General features: G+C 51.6%; 1 protein-coding gene across 2 annotated transcripts in view; it reads left to right on the top strand.

The window, feature by feature from the left end:
* TMPRSS9 (transmembrane serine protease 9) overlaps window positions 1-18529 on the top strand; it is a 67381-nt gene that overhangs the window by 25278 nt on the left and 23574 nt on the right. For both annotated transcript variants that reach the window (XM_073017143.1, XM_073017144.1), the window contains exons 2-7: window positions 4989-5155; window positions 10486-10613; window positions 14287-14354; window positions 14500-14675; window positions 16390-16431; window positions 18115-18228. In XM_073017143.1, the coding sequence (XP_072873244.1) occupies window positions 5014-5155; window positions 10486-10613; window positions 14287-14354; window positions 14500-14675; window positions 16390-16431; window positions 18115-18228 (670 nt within the window). In that variant the 5' untranslated portion in view covers window positions 4989-5013. The remainder of the gene's footprint in view (window positions 1-4988; window positions 5156-10485; window positions 10614-14286; window positions 14355-14499; window positions 14676-16389; window positions 16432-18114; window positions 18229-18529) is intronic.

Raw genomic sequence — 18529 nt, 5'->3', positions numbered from 1 at the left:
ATTACAGGCTTGAGCCACCGCGCCCGGCCTTCTGTGGGTTCCTAATGGGGAAAAGTGTGTTGGAGGCCAAGCAAGAATCATTCTCCACCCACACAGCGGACACCCAGGGGAGCTGAGGCGGAGGGGAGGCAATGAGATCCACCTTTGCAGAAAATGTGGAGGTGATTCACCCCTTTGGAGAGAAAGGCGTCCCTGCAGGCTGAGAACATGCAGAGTTTGAGGTTAAGGTCTATTGAGGTCTCACGAGCATAAAAGAATGTAAGCTAGGGAACCAGGTGTGGTGGCTCCCACCTGTAATCCCAGCACTTTGGGAGGCCAAGGTGGGTGGATCACCTGGGGTCAGGAGCTCGAGACCACCCTGGCCAACATGGCAAAACCCCATCTCTACTGAAAGTACAAAAATTAGCTGGGCGTGGCCGGATGCGGTGACTCACGCCTGTAATCGCAGCACTTTGGGAGGCTGAGGCAGGTGGATCACGAGGTCAGGAGATCGAGACCATCCTGGCTAACACGGTGAAACCCCGTCTCTACTAAAAATACAAAAAATTAGCCAGGCGAGGTGGTGGGCGCCTGTAGTCCCAGCTACTCGGGAGGCTGAGGCAGGAGAATGGCGTGAACCTGGGAGGCGGAGCTTGCAGTAAGTCGAGAACACGCTACTGCACTCCAGCCTGGGTGACAGAGCAAGACTCCATCTCAAAAACATAAACAAACAAACAAAAAAATTAGCCAGGCATGGTGGTGTGCACCTGTAATCCCAGCTACTGGGGAGGCTGAGGCAGGAGAACTACTTGAACCTGGGAGGCAGAAGTTGTAGTGAGCTGAGATCGTGCCACTGCACTCCAACCTAAGAAAAGAAAAGGCCAGGCGCGGTGGCCCACACCTGTAATCCTATAATCCCAGCACTTTGGGAGGCCTACCTGAGGCCACCGTGGCTACCTTGGCCCATCCCTTGATGAAAAGGGGTCACAGAGGACGTGAATCCCAGGAGGTGGTATCCTGGTGCTCCCGGTGGAATCTGTCTGCCCCAGGTGTTCCGTTACATCCCTCAGGGGCCGACAGCTGCCCAGTTCTGCCTAGGGATCCATGCGACACAGAGGCAGTTTCTCGTGGAAACCCTGGGTGAATCCCCTGCTCCAGTGAGACTGAAAGCGGCAGGAGCACAGAAGAAGGTCATGGTGTCACCGTTGCACATGGCTGCCATCTGGCCGTGTTCTGGGACTCATGTTCGTAAATCCTCTTACATTTCAAAGCCTTAGTGATAACCCATGAGTGGGAGATCGCCCAGAACGGGGACTGGCAAATGATTATAAACACCAGAGAGGTGGCCGGGTTCAGTGGCTCACACCTAGAGGCCGAGGCAGGAGGATCACTGGAGGCCAGGAGTTCAAGGTCAGACTGGACAACATAGTGAGACCCCATCTCTACAAAGAAAAAAAAACCGGATGTGGTGGCACACCTGTGGGCCCAGCTACTCTGGAGTCTAAGGCAGGAGGATCGTTGGAGCCTGGGAGGTCAAGGCTGCAGTGAGCTATGATCACACCACTGCACTCCAGCCTGGGTGACAGAGCAAGACCTTGTGTCTGAAAAATAAAAAATAATAAAAAAGATTAGATATCTATTCCAGGGGTCAGGAAGCGACATCCTGTGGACCAGAGCCAGATCTGGTCCTTCCCCTGTTTTCATACAGCCCACCAATCTAAGAATTATTTTTGCATTTTATTATTATTACTGGAGACTGGGTGTCGCTCGGTCACCCAGCCTGGAGTGCCCTGGTGTGATCACAGGTCCTTGCAGCCTCAACCTCCTGGGCTCAAGCAGTCCTCCCACCTCAGCCTCCTGAATAGCTGGGATCACAGATACGCGCCCCACCATGCCCGGCTAATTTAATTTTTATTTTCTGTCGACATGGGGTCTTGCTTCTTGCTATGTTGCCCAGGCTGGTCTCAAACTCCTGGACTCAAGCAATTATCCTGCCGCGGCCTCCCAAAGAGATGGGATTACAGGCGTGAGCCACCGCTCCCAGTCAGGATTTGAATTTTAGTGTCCATAAAGTGTGATGGGAACATAGTTGTGTCTAATTCTTTACATGTGGTTGGCTGCTTCAGTGTGATAACGGCAGAGTTAAGGGACACGGTCCTGACTGCCTTGTGAGTATGAAAATAGTTACTGCCGGCCGGGCGCCGTGGCTCACGCCTGTCATCCCAGCACTGTGGGAGGCCAAGGCAGGAGGCCAGGAGTTTGAGATCAGCCTTTCCAATATGGTGAAACCCTGTCTCTACTAAAAATACAAAAATTATCCAGGTGTGATGGCATGCGCCTGTGGTCCCAGCTACTTGGGAGACTGAGGCATGAGAATCACTTGAACCTGAGAAATGGAGGTTGTAGTGAGCCGAGATCGTGACACTGCACAGCACAGCTATGGTCCCAGCACTTTGGGAGGCTGAGGAGGGAAGGTTGCCTGAGGTCAGGAGTTCAAAACCAGCCCGGGAAACATAGCAAGATCCCCTCTCTACAAAAAATAGAAAAGTGGGACCGGGCATGGAGGCTCACTCCTGTAATCCCAGCACTTTGGGAGGCTGAGGTGGGTGGATCACCTGAGGTCAGGAGTTCAAGACTAGCCTGGCCAACATGGCGAAACCCTCTCTCTACTAAAAATATAAAAATTAGCCAAGCGTAGTACTGGGCACCTGTAATCCCAGCTATTGGGGAGGCTGAGGCAGGAGAATCGCTTGAACCCGGGAGGCAGAGGTTGCAGCGAGCCGAGATTGTGCCACTGCACAGCAGCCTGGGTGACAAGAGCGAGACTCCATCTCGATAGAGAGAGAGATAGAAAAATGAGGCTGGCGTGGTGGCGTGTACCTGTGGTCCCAGCTATGGAAGCTGAGGTAGGAGGATCGCTTAAGCCTGGACATTTGAAGTTGCAGTGAGCCAAGATCACACCACAGCACTCCAGTCTGAGCAACAGAGAGACTCTCTCTCTCTGAAAAAAAAAAAAAAAAAAAAGATGATGTGTGAAAGTCGGGAGGAGAACTCTGGGTTTTAGGCTGCTGGAGGGATTTAATGTGTGTGTGGCCAGGAATGATGTAATCTGATGAACATTTCAAAGGCACCTTAACTGCTGTGACCAGTTCACAGAAGGGCAAGGGAGGGAGGAAAGAGGCCAGTCCCTCCGGAGGGGATGCTGGTGACCTGTGCTGGTGGCCTGTCCAGAGCTGTAGCTGCACAGATGGTGAGGAATGACTGGATTAGGAATCTGTTTTGAACACTGAGCCAACAGGAGTTGTTGATGAGGGTGACAGAAAAAGAGTCTGTGGTCACAAATTCTTTGATTCTCCTCCCTTCGAAAGATGGCACTCAGGCTGGGCACGGTGGCTCACGCCTGTAATCCCAGCGCTTTGGGAGGCTGAGATGGGAGGATCGCGTGAGGTCAGGAGTTTGAGACCAGCTTGGGCAACATAGGAAGACTCCCTCTCTACAAAAAAAAAAAATTAGCCGGGTGTAGTGGCACACACATGTGGTCCCAGCTACTAGGAGGCTGAGGTGGGAGGATCGCTTGAGCCCAGGAGGTGGAGGCTGCAGTGAGCTGTGAACTCCAGCCTGGGCAACAGAGAAAGACCCTGTCTCAAAAAAAAAAAAAAAAAAAAAAAAAAAAGGCAGGAGGGTGAGAGTCAGAGAGAGACTGGAAGAGGCTGTGCTGTGGCCGTGAAGGGGGAGGAAGGGGCCCTGAGCCTCTAGACGCTGGGAAAGGTGGGAAACAGATTCTCTCAAGTCCCCAGGAGGGCCCAGGCCTGCCCACAGCTTGATGATGAGCCCTGTAAGATGGATCTCAGAACTGTGAGATAATAAATCTATTCCATTTTTAAATTTTTTGAGACAGGGTCTGGCTCTGTCACCCAGGCTGGAGTACAGTGGCGCGATCACAGCTCACTGCAGCCTCCACCTCTTGGGCTCAAGAGATCCTCCTGCCTCAGCCTCCTGAGTTGCTAGGATTACAGGTGTGAGCCACCACATCTGCCTAATTTTTGTTTGTTTTCTGTGGAGATGGGGTCTCACTATATTGCCCAGGCTGGTCTCAAACTCCTGGGCTCACGCAATCCTCCTGTCTCAGCCTCCCAAAGTGCTAGGATTACAGGTGTGAGCCACCATGCCTGGCCAATAACTCAGTGTTCCTCTAAGGTCCCAAGTGTGGGGTCCTTTTTTACAGCAGCTCTGGGAACCTCAGACTTACTCTTTCTAACAATGGACCCCAGTGACCTACGGCAACCCCTCACCCTTACACAGCGGCCCAGCCAGCAGTCACTTTCCACCTTTTTGTTTTTTTGAGACAGTCTCGTTCTGTCACCAGGCTGGAGTGCAGTGGCACGCTCTCAGCTCACTGCAACCTTTGCCTCCCAGGTTCAAGCGATCTTCCTGCCTCAGCCTCCTGAGTAGCTGGGATTACAGGTTCACGCCATAATGCCTGACCAGGTTTTTGTAGTTTTAGTAGAGACAGGGTTTCACTATGTTGGCCAGGCTGGTCTCAAACTCTTGACCTCAAGTGATTCACCCACTTTGGCCGCCCAAAGTGCTGGGATTACAGGCATGAGCCACCGCATCCGGTCTTTTTTTTTTTTGGAAACGGAGTCTCGCTCTGGCACCCAGGCTGGAGTGCAGTAGTGCGATCTCGGTTCACTGCAGCCTCTGCCTCCCGGGTTCAAGCGATTCTCCTGCCTCAGCCTCCCAAGTAATTGGGATTACTGGCATGCATCAACATGCCTGGCTAATTTTGTATTTTTAGTAGAGATGGGGTTTCACCATGTTGGCCGGGCTGGTCTGGAACTCCCGACCTCAAATGACCCACCCACCTCAGCCTCCCGAAGTGCCGGGATTACAGGCGTAAGCCACCGCGCTCGGCCATTTTTAAGGGCATAGTTGCAACCCTTGCTTATGGGAAGAGAAGTACCTTCAGCCTCTGACCCCATGTTTCTGTCTTGCTGTGTGGCATCCAGCTCGCTGTCTGCGTGTTTCTGAGCCATGGAGTCTACTGTGGCTGACGTACACCTCATGCCCAGGACAACCAAGGAAGTCCCCACTCCAGACGCTGCGTGCTGTCGAGTGGTCACCATTGGTGTGGTGGCCACCAGCCTTGTCATCCTCACCCTGGGAGTCCTTTTGGGTAAGTGACTGTGGGATTGGCTGGGTTCACAAAACAAGGGGACGTGTGCAAAGTCACCAGGAAGTGACTTGATGGTGTCTCCATGACCATCTTAGAATCAAAGGGCAGTGTCTAGGCGTGGAAATGAAGGCTGCCCTAGGTCAGGCGGGTGGGCGGGGAGTGGAGCGGGTGAGTTCCTGCGTGCGTCAGTTTTCCCAACTAAAGAAGCTCCCAAAGGAAGTTTTCACAGCTGGGATGACAGAGAAACACAGACAGGGAAATGATCTTGTTTTAAATTTTGGCAAATCAGCAAAATACCCAAAAGGATTTTTATAAAACCGAGCAATTGGGTTGGGCGTGGTGGCTCCCGCCTGTAATCCCAGCACTTTAGGAGGCTGAGGCAGAAGGACCATCGGAGCCCAGGAGTTTGAGACCAGTCTGGGCAACATGATAAAGCCCTGCCTCTACAGAAAATACAAAAAATTACCCAGGCGTGGTGGCGCCTGTAGTCCCAGCTGCTCAGGAGGCTGAGGCAGGAGAATCACTTGAACCTGGGAGGCAGCAGTTGCAGTGAGCTGAGATCACACCACTGCACTCCAGCCTGGGTGACAGAGTGAGACCCTATCTCAAAAAATAATAATAAACAATAAGACCAGGCGCAGTAGCTCACACCTGTAATCTCAACATTTTGGGAGGCCGAGATGAGCAGATCATGAGGTCAGGAGTTCAAGACCAGCCTGACCAACATGGTGAAACCCCATCTCTGCTAAAAATACAAAAAAAGAGCGAGAGAGAGAGGGAGAAGAGGAGGGGAGTGGAGGGGAGCGGAGGGGAGGAAAATAAATAGCTGGGCATGGTGGTACATGCCTGTAATCCCAGCTACTTGGGAGGCTGAGGCAGGAGAATTGCTTGAACCCAGAAGGCAGAGGTTGCAGTGAGCCAAATTCATGCCCTTGCATTCCAGCCTGGGTGACAGAGCAACTCTAGCTTAAAAAAAAAAAAAAGACCGGGTGCAGTGGCTCAAGCCTGTAATCCCAGCACTTTGGGAGGCCGAGACGGGTGGATCACGAGGTCAGGAGATCGAGATCATCCTGGCTAACACGGTGAGACCCCGTCTCTACTAAAAAATACAAAAAAAAAAAAAAAAAAAAACTAGCCGGGCGTGGTGGCGGGCGCCTGTAGTCCCAGCTACTCGGGAGGCTGAGGCAGGAGAATGGCGTGGACCAGGGAGGCGGAGCTTGCAGTGAGCTGAGATCCAGCCACTGCACTCCAGCCTGGGCTACAGAGCGAGACTCCGCCTCAAAAAAAAAAAAAAAAAAAGTTAGTTTTAACATTTAAATGATTATAATAAACAGTAATTTGTGGAGAAATGCTCTTGTGTGGCAAAATAGTAAGTTGGAGATCCTTTGAGAATCCTAATTTTTTTTTTTTTTTTTTTTTTTAATATTTGTGGAACTTCTGAAACTCCCAGAGCCAGACATGTTTGGCTGAGGCCCTCTAGTGGCCATGGGTACCAAGTGCAATATAATTTGGGTTCCTCCTGGGAGTGTATTTGTGTGTGCATGAGGGTGTGCATGGTGCACACGTGTTCATCGGCATGCGTTTGTGTGTGCATGCATGTGTGTGTCTGCGTGTGTATGTGTGCATGGATGTGTGTGCGTGTGTTCGTCCTCACACTAGTAAGAGGCAGGGTCAGGGCAGAGTTTCTCATCTACGTTCTAACAAATACATTTTGGGAAAAACGGGTAGATATAATTCCCATCAGGACCCCCCGAAACCACAGGAAGTCTTTGGTTTTGTCTTGTTTTGTTTTGAGATGGAGTCTCTTTCTCTGTCTCCCAGGCGTGACGGAGTGCAATGGCACTATCTCAGCTCACCGCAACCTCCACCACCCGGGTTCAAGCAATTCTCCTGCCTCAGCCTCCCAGGTAGCTGAGATTTCAGGTACGCGCCACCGTGCCCAGGTAATTTTTGTATTTTTGGTAGAGACGGGGTTTTGCCATGTTGGCCAGTGCTGAAAGTCTTTTAAGAACCACTTAAGGGCCGGGCGGGGTGGCTCACGCCTGTAATCCCAGCACTTTGGGAGGCCGAGACGGGCGGATCACGAGGTCAGGAGATCGAGACCATCCTGGCTAACATGGTGAAACCCCATCTCTACTAAAAAATACAAAAAACTAGCCGGGCGAGGTGGCAGGCGCCTGTAGTCCCAGCTACTCAGGAGGCTGAGGCAGGAGAATGGTGTAAACCCCGGAGGCGGAGCTTGCAGTGAGCTGAGATCCGGCCACTGCACTCCAGCCTGGGCGACAGAGCCAGACTCCGTCTCAAAAAAAAAAAAAAAAGAACCACTTAAGGCCGGGTACAGTGTCTCACACCTGTAATCCCAGCACTCTGGGAGGCTGAAGCAGGAGGATCACCTGAGCCCAGGAGTCTGAGAGCAGCCTGGGCAACATAGCGAGACCCCGTCTCCACAAAAAATTAAATAATAAAAACAAGAAGTATTTAAAATTAAAATTTTAAAATGTTTTAAACGAAAATGAGTGGTTGTATGTGCCTGTAGTCCCTGCTACTCAGGAGACTGAGGAGAGAGGATTACTTGAGCCCAGTAGTTTGAGCCTGCAGTGAGCTATGATCACACCACTGCACTCCAGCTTGGCAGACAGAGTGACACTCTGATAAAAAATAAAAAATAGCCGGGCGCGGTGTCTCACGCCTGTAATCCCAGCAGTTTGGGAGGCCGAGGCGGGTGGATCACATGAGGTCAGGAGTTCGAGACCAGCCTGGCCAATATGGTGAAACCCCGTCTCTACTAAAAATACAAAAATTAGCTGGGCGTAGTGGCACGTGCCTCAAATACCAGCTACTCGGGAAGCTGAGGCTGGAGAATTGCTTGAACCCAGGAAGTGGAGGTTGCAGTGAGCCAAGATCGTGCCACTGCACTTTAGCCTGGGCAACAGAGTGAGACCCTGTATTTAAAAAAAAAAAAAAAAAAAAAAGGGCCAAGCACGGTGGCTCACGCCTGTAATCCCAGCACTCTGGGAACCTGAGGCAGGCAGATCATGAGGTCAGGAGATCAAGACCATCCTGGCCAACATGGTGAAACCCCGTCTCTACTAAAATACAAAAAAAATTAGCCGGGCGTGGTGGCGTGCGCCTGTAGTCCCAGCTACTCAGGAGGCGGAGGCAGGGGAATCGCTTGAACCTGGGAGGCGGAGGATGCAGTGAGCCAAGATCATGCCATTGCACTCCAGCCTGGCAACAGAGTAAGACTCTGTCAAGAAAGAGAAAGAGAGAGAGAGAGAGAGGGAGAGAGAGCAAGCCAGCCAACTAGGCGGATGGCGGGTGTCTGTGGTCCCAGTTACTTGGGAGGCTGAGGCAGGAGGATCACCTGAGACCAGGAGGTCGAGGCTGCTGTGAGCTGTGATTGCACCACCGCACTGAAGCCCGAACAATAGAGACCCTGTCTCAAAGAAATAAGACATTTAAAAAAATAAAAATGAGAATTCACCCCTTCCCGAACAGCTCACCGTTTTAGCTGGAGACGTCAGGAGAGGCTGAGTGGAGAGCGGGGGACATTCTGAACTATTTCTGCAACTTCCTGAATCTGCAGTTGTTTCAGAGTGAAGACTTACAGAGTGAGGTTGGGACACAGAGGCGGGGCAATTCAGTCCACCCACCAGGGTGCTCGCGTTTCCTTATTTTTAGTTTCTTGAACGAGAAAACATACCGTTTTTAGAATTGGTTCAGAATATTCTATCTACTGAATAGATGACTATGTAAATAGCCATGTAGCATATCTATCCATTTAGGGTAATCGGAAGTGGGCCCCAGCTTTCACAGATCACGTGGTTGCTATTTGCATCTTTTAAATGTTGTAATTATGGCCATTTTTTTTTTTAAATTTTATTTGGCTGGTGTGCACTTCTGGTAGTTTTAACGTATTTTTGACCAAAACTCGTGCTCTCATGGTTTCTGTGCTTGCTCTCGTAGTTTTTATTTAGAATTTTTTCTGCTGCTTGACTCAGCATAGGAATTTTTTTATGACATTATTTTTGTTATACTTTGTATTTCGGGCACAACATAGGCAACAGCTAAAACCCAGTGCTTTCTGCCAGGCGCAGGGGCTACTGCCTGTCATCCTAGCACTTTGGGAGGCCGAGGAAGGCAGATCACCTGAGTTTAGGAGTTCCAGACCAGCCTGGTCAACATGGAGAAACCTCATCTCTACTAAAAATACAAAAATTAAGGCTGGGTGCAGTGGCTCACACCTGTCATCTCAGCAGTTTGTGAGGCTGAGGTGGGTGGATCCCCTGAGGTCAGGAATTCCCGACCAGCCTGGCCAACATGGTGAAACCCAGTCTCTACTAAAAATGCAAAACAACTAGCCAGGTGCGGTGGTGCACGACTGTAATCCCAGCTACTCAGGAGGCTGAGGCAGGAGGATCGCTTGAACCCGGGAGACAGAGGTTGCAGTGAGCTGAGATCACACCACTGCACTCCAGCCCAGGCAACAGAGCGAGACCCTATCTCAAAACAAACAAGGTTGGGCACAGTGGCTCACGCCTGTAATCCCAGCACTTTGAGAAGCCAAGGCTGGTGGATCATCTGAGGTCAGGAGTTCAAGACCAGCCTGACCAACATGGAGAAACCCCATCTCTACTAAAAATACAAAAATCAGCTGGGCGTGGTGGTACATGCCTGTAGTCCCAGGCACTACTCACTCGGGAGGCTGAGGCAGGAGAATCACCTGAACCCGGGAGGCGGAGGTTGCAGTGAGCTGAGATCGCACCACTGCACTCCAGCCTGGGCAACAAGAGCAAAACTCTGTCTCAAAACAAACAAACCAACCAGTGGTTTCTAAAGATGACCTCATGGGCCTGTGGCCGGACAGTCCTGATGGCCTCTGGCTGTGCTCATGTCCCTGCAGCAGGAGGTGGGATCTGTCATGTTACCATCTCCTGATGCCATTCCAGCGGTCACTCCCTGGAGTCAGCTCAGATCCTGGGCCAGGCACCGCATGGGAGATTGACGTGAGCAGGACCTTCTTCCTGCCTTCGAGGAAAACGCGGGGGCGTCTGGGGCTCACCGGGCTCTCACCCACCTTGTTCTTACCTGGGAACCTCCGGGGGGTTGGCTGTAGAATTCAGCTCCAAACCAGAATGCTTTTGGGGGTTGAGGGAGAGCCCTGTGAGTCCCTATTCAGGGCAGCCACAGGGGCGTTCGCCACCCCACTGCGAGTCGGGAGTGACCACCGGGGTGTGTGGGCACAGACAGGGCGGGTCCCGGGCGGCAGCTCAGTGCAGGCCTGAGCCCCCAAAGGTGGACTCTCTCACGGCCCCTGGTCTCGTCCCCAGCCTTCCTGTCTACACAGGGCGTCCACGTGGACCACACGGCCGAGCTGCGGGGAATCCGGTGGGCCAGCAGTTTGCGGCGGGAGGCCTCGGACTATCACCGCACACTGACGCCCACCCTGGAGGCACTGGTGAGGGTGGTCTGTGTTTGGGGGCCAGGGAGGAAAAGCGGGTGGCCAGGGCTTTGACCTAGAGCTGCTTTCCATGTGGGAGGGAGGCAGGCCAGAGGCAAGGAGGCCGAGGTGGAGGCTGTGAGACTGGGAGGCCAGGCCATGGGGGAGGGGAAAGGACGAGGCCAGGTGGTCAAGGCAGATACCTGCAAGGCAGAGCTGTATCCACTGAGGACAGACACACATAGGATTGATTTTAGGCCACATTTAGAGGTTTTTTTTTTTTTTTTGAGACGGAGTCTCGCTCTGTGGCCCAGGCTGGAGTGCAGTGGCGCGATCTCGGCTCACTGCAAGCTCCGCCTCCCGGGTTCACGCCATTCTCCTGTCTCAGCCTCCCGTGTAGCTGGAACTACAGGCACCCGCCACCACGCCCGGCTAATTTTTTGTATTTTTAGTAAAGACAGGGTTTCACAGTGTTAGCCAGGATGGTCTCGATCTCCTGACCTTGTGATCCGCCTGTCTTGGCCTCCCAAAGTGCTGGGATTACAGGCGTGAGCCACCGCGCCCGGCTTTTTTTTTTTTTTTTTTTTTTTTTTTTTTGACTTGGAGTCTCACTCTTTCACCCAGGTTGGAGTACAGTGGAGTGACCTCTGCTCAGTGTAACCCCTGCTGCCCAGGTTCAAGTGATTCTCCTGCCTCAGCCTCCCAGGTAGCTGGGATTACAGGTGCGCACCACCACGTCCAGCTGATTTTTGTATTTTTAGTAGAGACAGGATTTCATCATGTTGGCCAGGATGGTCTCGAACTCCTGACCTCAAATGATCCTCCTACCATGGCCTCCCAAAGTGCTGGGATTACAGGCGTGAGCTACCGTGCCCGGCCCTCCACATTTAGAGTTTTATATTTTATTCTAAAGGGGAATCAGAGCCCTCATGTATAGCTGGGGGAATGTATTTTATTTTATTTTTTTGAGACGGAGTCTCGCTCTGTCGCCCAGGCTGAAGTGCAGTAGTGCGACCTTGGTTCACTGCCACCTCCGCCTCCCAGGTTCAAGCGATTCTCCTGTCTCAGCCTCCTGAGTAGCCAGGGTTACAGGCATCCACCACCAAACCTAGCTAATTTTGTATTTTTACTAGAGATGGGGTTTCACCATATTGGCCAGGCTTGTCTTGAACTCTTGACCTCAAGTGATTCACCTTCCTTGGCCTCCCAAAGTGCTGGGATGACAGTTGTGAGCCACTGCAGCCAGCCTGGAGGAACGTAAAATGAGGCATTCCTGGAAAGCAGGAAAAGGAAAAAATAATAGTGATGCACGCCGGGTGCGGTGGCTCACGCCTGTCATCCCAGCTCTTTGGGAGGCCGAGGCAGGCAGATCACCTGAGGTCTGGAATTTGAGACTAGTCTGGCCAACATGGAGAAACCCCGTCTCTACTAAAAATGCAAAATTAGCCAGGCGTGCTGGCACACGCCTGTAGTCCCAGCTACTCGGGAGGCTGAGGCAGGAGAATCGCTTGAACCCGGGAGGTGGAGGTTGTGGTGAGCTGAGATTGCACCACTGCACTCCAGCCTGGGCAACAGAGCAAAACTCCGTCTCAAAAACAAACAAACAAACAAATAAACAACAGTAGTGCAGCTGCATGGAAAACAGGTTGGCAGCTCCTCAAACGGTTACACATAGTGACCATGTGATCCACAGTTTCACTGCTGAGGGTCTACCCAAGAGAAGTCAACAGATATATCCAGGCCAGGTGCGGTGGCTCATGCCTGTCATCCCAGCACTTTGGGAGACTGAGGTGGGTGGATCACGAGGTCAGGAGTTCCAGACCAGCCTGGCCAACATGGTGAAACCCCATCTCTACTAAAAATACAAAAATTAGCCAGGCATGGTGGCAGGTGCCTGTAATCCCAGCTACTCGAGGCTGAGGCAGGAGAATCGCTTGAACCTGGGAGGCGGAGATTGCTGTGAGCCAAGATTGCACCACTGCACTCCCACCTGGACTACAGAGTGAGACTCCGTCTCAACCCAAACCAAACAAAAAATGTATGTCCACACGAAAACCCGTGTGTGGATGTTCATGGCAGCATGGCTCATAACAGGTAATGATGGAAACTCAGATATCATGAACGGATGAACGGGGAAGCAGCGTGGCCATCCACACACTGGAGTATGACTCAGCCAGGAAAAGGAGCCAGGCTCGGACACAGGACACAGCAAATTATATCTCGATGGAAAAAAAAAGTTTTCCATTTTATTCTAAGAGAAACAGACGTGTGGCCACATCAGCAATCGTGTATTAAAAAGAGCACTCCAGGCGGGCACGGTGGGTGCCTCACATTTGTAATCCCAGCACTTTGGGAGGCCAAGGCGGGTGGATCACCTGAGGTCAGGAGTTCGAGACCAGCCTGAGCAACATGGCAAAATCCCATCATTACTCAGAACACAAAAATTAGCCAGGTGTGGTGGTGTGTGCCTGTAATCCCAGCTACTCGTGAGGCTGAGGTGGGAGGATTGCTTGAGCCCAGGAGGTGGAAGTTGCAGTGAGCCGAGATCGTGCCATTGCACTTCAGCCTGGGTGACAGATCGAGACTCCATCTCAAAAAATAATAATTAAAAAAAACAGGCTGGGCACAGTGGCTTACGCCTGTAACCCCAGCAATTTGGGAGGCCGAGGTGGGTGGATCACGAGGTCAGGAGTTCAAGATCAGCCTGGCCAATATAGTGAAACCCTGTCTTTACTAAAAAATACAAAAAATTAGCCGGGCATGGTGGCGGGCGCCTGTAATCCCAGCTACTTGGGAGGCTGAGGCAGGAGAATTGCTTGAATCTGGGAGACAGAAGTTGCAATGAGCCGAGATTGTGCCATTGCACTCCACCCCAGGCGGCAGAGCAAGACTCGGTCTCAAAATAATAATAACAACAATAAAAAAATTAAAAATAAAACTTAAGTCTGGGTGTGGTGGCTTACAACTGTAATTCCAGCACTGTGGGAGGCCGAGGCAGGCGGATCATGAGGTCAGGAGTTCAAGACCAGCCTGGCCAACATAGTGAAACCCCATTTCTACTAAAAATACAAAAAATTAACTAGGCATGGTGGCAGGCACCTGTAATCCCAGCTACTTGGGAGGCTGAGGCAGCAGAATCGCTTGGACCTGGGAGACGGACGTTGCGGTGAGTGGAGATTGCACTACTGTACTCCAGCCTGGGCGACAGAGCAAGACTCTGTCTCAAATAAATACATACATACATACATACAAATAAAAATTTAATTTTTTTGGGGGGGGATGGAGTCTCATTCTGTTGCCCAGGCTGGAGTGCAGTGGCACGATCTTGGCTCACTGCAAGCTCCGCCTCCTGGGTTCACACCATTCTCCTGCCTCAGCCTCCCGAGGAGCTGGGACTACAGGTGCCCGCCACCACGCCCGGCTAATTTTTTGTATTTTTAGTAGAGATGGGGTTTCACCATGTTGGCCAGGCTGGTCTCAAACTCCTGACCTTGTGATCCGCCTTCCTTGGCCTCCCAAAGTGCTGGGATTACAGGCGTGAATAATTTTAAAATTTAAAACAATAAATAAAAGGAAACTCTTTCCCATGAAACCAACCCCTTCTCCAGCTCAACCCCTTCAACAGGCTGCTGCAGTGCCAGGGTGCCCACGCTGGGGGTCTCAACATTTGCCGTTCTTGTTTCTATTGCAGTTTGTAAGTAGTTTTCAGAAGACAGAGTTAGAGGCAAGCTGTGTGGGTTGCACGGTGCTGAATTACAGGTGAGTTGAAGCTTCCATTGGGTGACGGAAACTTGGTGGACATCTGGGAGTTTCTGGAGGACTCCAGAAAAGTCTGGAAAATTCTAGAAGATTCCAGCAGGGAGGAGTCCCTCCCTCTCCAAGGGCCTCTCCTCCATACCTGTAGGGATGGGAACTCCAGTGTCCTCGTACATTTCCAGTTGCACTTCCTGCTGCGACCCCTCCAGACGCTGAGCCTGGGCCTGGAGGAGGAGCTGTTGCAGAGAGGGATCCAGGCAAGGCTGCGAGAGCGCGGCATCTCCCTGGCTGCCTATGGCACAATTGTGTCGGCTGAGCTCACAGGTGAGTGGGCAGCCGAGACCGAAACCCCATCACGAGGAGGCTGGAGGCGGGCAGGCGTTGCAAGATACATTTTGATAATCACCCCTTCCCATAAAAAGAAAACAAACTGGCCGGGCGCGGTGGCTCATGCCTGTAATCCCAGCACTTTGGGAAGCTGAGGCGGGTGGGTCACTTGAGGTCAGGAGTTGAGACCAGACTGGCCAATATGGTGAAACCCCATCTCTACTAAAAATACAAAGATTAGTTGAGCATGGTGGCGTGGACCTGTCATCCCAGCTACACGGAATTCTCCTGAGGCAGGAGAATCGCTTGAACCCGGGAGGTGGAGGTTGCAGTGAGCCGAGATTGTGCCATTGCACTCCAGCCTGGGAAAAAAGAGTGAAACTTTGTCTCAAGAGCAAACAATCGTACGTAGAAACTGACATTGCCTTTGCCTTAATGGTGTGGACCAGGGGTCTGTAAAGAGAGTGTAAATCTTTTCTTTTCTTTTTTTTGGGGGGACAGGGTCTCACTCTGTTGCCCAGGTTGGAGTGCAGTGGTTTTAAAAACTAAAAAATTGTACAGTGCACCAGGTTATGACTGGGGAGTCAGATGCAAGTTCAGACCATTTGTGGCCAGGCGTGGTGGCTCACGCCTGTAATCCCAGCACTTTGGGAGGCCGAGGCGGGTGGATCACAAGGTCAGGAGTTCAAGACTAGCCTGGCCTCGATGGTAAAACCCCGTCTCTACTAAAAATACAAAAATTAGCCAGACGCAGTGGTGGGCGCTTGTAATCCCAGCTACTTGGGAGTCTGAGGTAAGAGAATTGCTGGAACCTGGTGGGGCGGAGGTTGCAGGGAGCTGAGATCACACCACTGCACCCCAGCCCGGGCGACAGAGCGAGACTCTGTCTTTAAAAAAAAAAAAAAAGATTAGTCACCTTGACCTTGACGTGCAGGACATTTATGGTTCCCTCCCCACCAACCGTAACATGCTGGTTGAGGCCTTAATAACCTCTGCTGCAGTGTTCACAGAACTTCCCTTGGCGATAGGGAGGTCCCAGGCCCCGTGCAGTTTGGTGGCTGCCCGAGCCCTGTGGCTAGTGAGTGCTCTCCATGGGGCTAGTGAGACTGAGAATCGGTGTTGAAGTGGATTTCATCATCCTCACTGACCGAAGGTAGAATTTACGTGACTCTGGGGTGGACAAGGCAGCTGCTTACTTTACTCCATCACCTGTCTGCAATAGCACGTTTTCTTTTCTTTTCTTTCCTTTCCTTTCCTTTTCTTTTCTTTTCCTTTCCTTTTCCTTTCCTTTCCCTTTCCTTTCCTTTTCCTTCCTTCCTTTTCCTTCCTTCCTTTCCCTTCCTTCCTTTCCCTTCCTTTCTTTGATGGAGTCTCGCTCTGTCGCCCCGGCTGGAGTGCAGTGGCGCGATCTCAACTCACTGCAACCTCCGCCTCCTGGGTTCAAGTGATTCTCCTGCTTCAGCCTCCCAAGTACCTGGGATTACAGATGTCCGGCACCACACCCAGCTAATTTTTGTATTTTTAGTAGAGACGGGGTTTCACCGTGTTAGCCAGGATGGTTTTGATACTCCTGACCTCAAGTGATCTGCCGGCCTCAGCCTCCCACAGTGCTGGGATTACAGGTGTGAGTCAGCGCGGCCGGCCAATAGGACGTGTTCAGAGGGTTTTACGGCTTATTCAGTGAGCTTCTATCTTCTCTGTTTTGTTGCAGGAAGACATAAGGGGCCCGTGGCAGAAAGAGATTTAAAATCAGGTATGTTTTTTTCTCTGGCCTTTTCTCTGATTGCAATTACTGACAGAGGTTTCCTAAGATTCCTTTCAAGGAAATGAAAGAATCTCTGGAACAAGGCCAGGCGCAGCGGCTCATACCTGTCATCCCAGCACTTTGGGAGGCTGAGGCAGGAGGATCACTTGAGGCCAGGAGTTTGAGACCAGCCTGGGCAATATAGCGGGACCCTATCTCTATAAAAATAGTAATTAAGGCCAGGCGCAGTGGCTCACACCTGTAATCTCAGCACTTTGGGAGGCCGAGGCGGGCGGATCACAAGGTCAGGAGATCGAGACCATCCTGGCTAATGCAGTGAAACCCTATCTCTACTAAAAAATACAAAAAAAAAATAACCGGGCGTGGTGGCGGGCGCCTGTAGTCCCAGCTACTAGGGAGGCTGAGGCAGGAGAATGGCGTGAACCCAGGAGGCAGAGTTTGCAGTGAGCCAAGATCGCACCACTGCACTCCAGCCTGGGCAACAGAGCGAGACTCCATCTCAAAAAAAAAACAAAATTAAAAGCCAAAAATAATTTTTAAAATTATTTTTAAAAAGTAATAAAAATTAGCTGGGCATAGTGGCATATTGCCTGTACTCTCAGCTACTTGGGAGGCTGAGGAAGGAGGATCACTTGAACCCAGGAGACAGAGGCTGCGGTGAACTGAGATCACGCCACTGCACTCCAGCCTGGGCGACAGAGTGAAACTACATCTCAGCCAGGCGCGGTGGCTCAAGCCTGTAATCCCAGCACTTTGGGAGGCCGAGACGGGTGGATCACAAAGTCAGGAGATCGAGACCATCCTGGCTAACCCGGTGAAACCCCGTCTCTACTAAAAAATACAAAAAACTAGCCAGGTGAGGTGGTGGGCGCCTGTAGTCCCAGCTACTCGGGAGGCTGAGGCAGGAGAATGCTGTAAACCCGGGAGGCGGAGCTTGCAGTGAGCTGAGATCCGGCCACTGCACTCCAGCCTGGGAGACAGAGTGAGACTCTGTCTCAGAAAAAAAAAAAAAAGAAACTACATCTCAAAAAATAATAAATAAAATAAAATAAAAGAATAAATAGGCCGGGCGCGGTGGCTCAAGCCTGTAATCCCAGCACTTTGGGAGGCCGAGACGGGTGGATCACGAGGTCAGGAGATCGAGACCATCCTGGCTAATACGGCGAAACCCCGTCTCTACTAAAAATACAAAAAACTAGCCGGGTGAGTTGGCGGGCGCCTGTAATCCCAGCTACTCGGGAGGCTGAGGCAGGAGAATGGCGTAAACCCGGGAGGCGGAGCTTGCAGTGAGCTGAGATCCGGCCACTGCACTCCAGCCTGGGAGACAGAGCGAGACTCCATCTCAAAAAAAAAAAAAAAAAAAAAAAAAAGAATAAATAGTCTGGCCTGGTGGCATGCACCTGTGGTCCCATCTACTCAGGAGGCTAAGGCAAGAGGATTGCTTGAACCTGGAGGTAGAGGCTGCAGTGAGCTGTGATCGCACCACTGCACTCCAGCTTGGGTGACAGAGCTAGACCTATCTCAAAAACAAAAACAAAAGAAAAGGAAAAAAAATGGAGAGAGAGAGTTTCCGTGTTTCCATACCCTGGGGGTACTAAGTGTAGAGTGGTGCCTTACTGCAACCAGGAGATGTAGCCTGAGGTCAGAAAGTTCATTCTTTTCTGTCCTCAGGCCGCTGCCCAGGGAACTCCTTTTCCTGCCAGAACAGCCAGTGTGTGACCAAGGTGAACCCGGAGTGTGACGACCGGGAGGACTGCTCCGATGGGTCCGATGAGGTGCACTGTGGTCAGTCTGCCTGTCCGGCCTGGTCTCTGGGCCCTTTCCCTTTTCCAGGGTCAGCTGCTGGCTCTGGTCTCTGGTCACTGTGCTTATGTCACTTGGGCACACAGGCCTGGCATTTACGGGGGCTGGGCAGAGAACAGAAAGGGGCACCCATGGTATGGAGAGAAATGTGAGCAAACAGCAGAGAAAAGGAAAAGCGCAGGTGTGTGACGGGGGGAAGCCTGGGGAGAGGAGGGAGAAGATATCAGGCTGAAAACAGAGGTTCTGGCCAAAGCCTGGGAAGTCTTGAATACCAGGAATTGGA

The sequence above is a fragment of the Chlorocebus sabaeus genome, chromosome 6, assembly GCF_047675955.1.
Source record: "Chlorocebus sabaeus isolate Y175 chromosome 6, mChlSab1.0.hap1, whole genome shotgun sequence".
In the NCBI taxonomy this organism is placed as follows: domain Eukaryota; kingdom Metazoa; phylum Chordata; class Mammalia; order Primates; family Cercopithecidae; genus Chlorocebus; species Chlorocebus sabaeus.
Note: the sequence above shows the minus strand (reverse complement) of the source record. Positions and strands in the feature narration are given on the sequence as shown.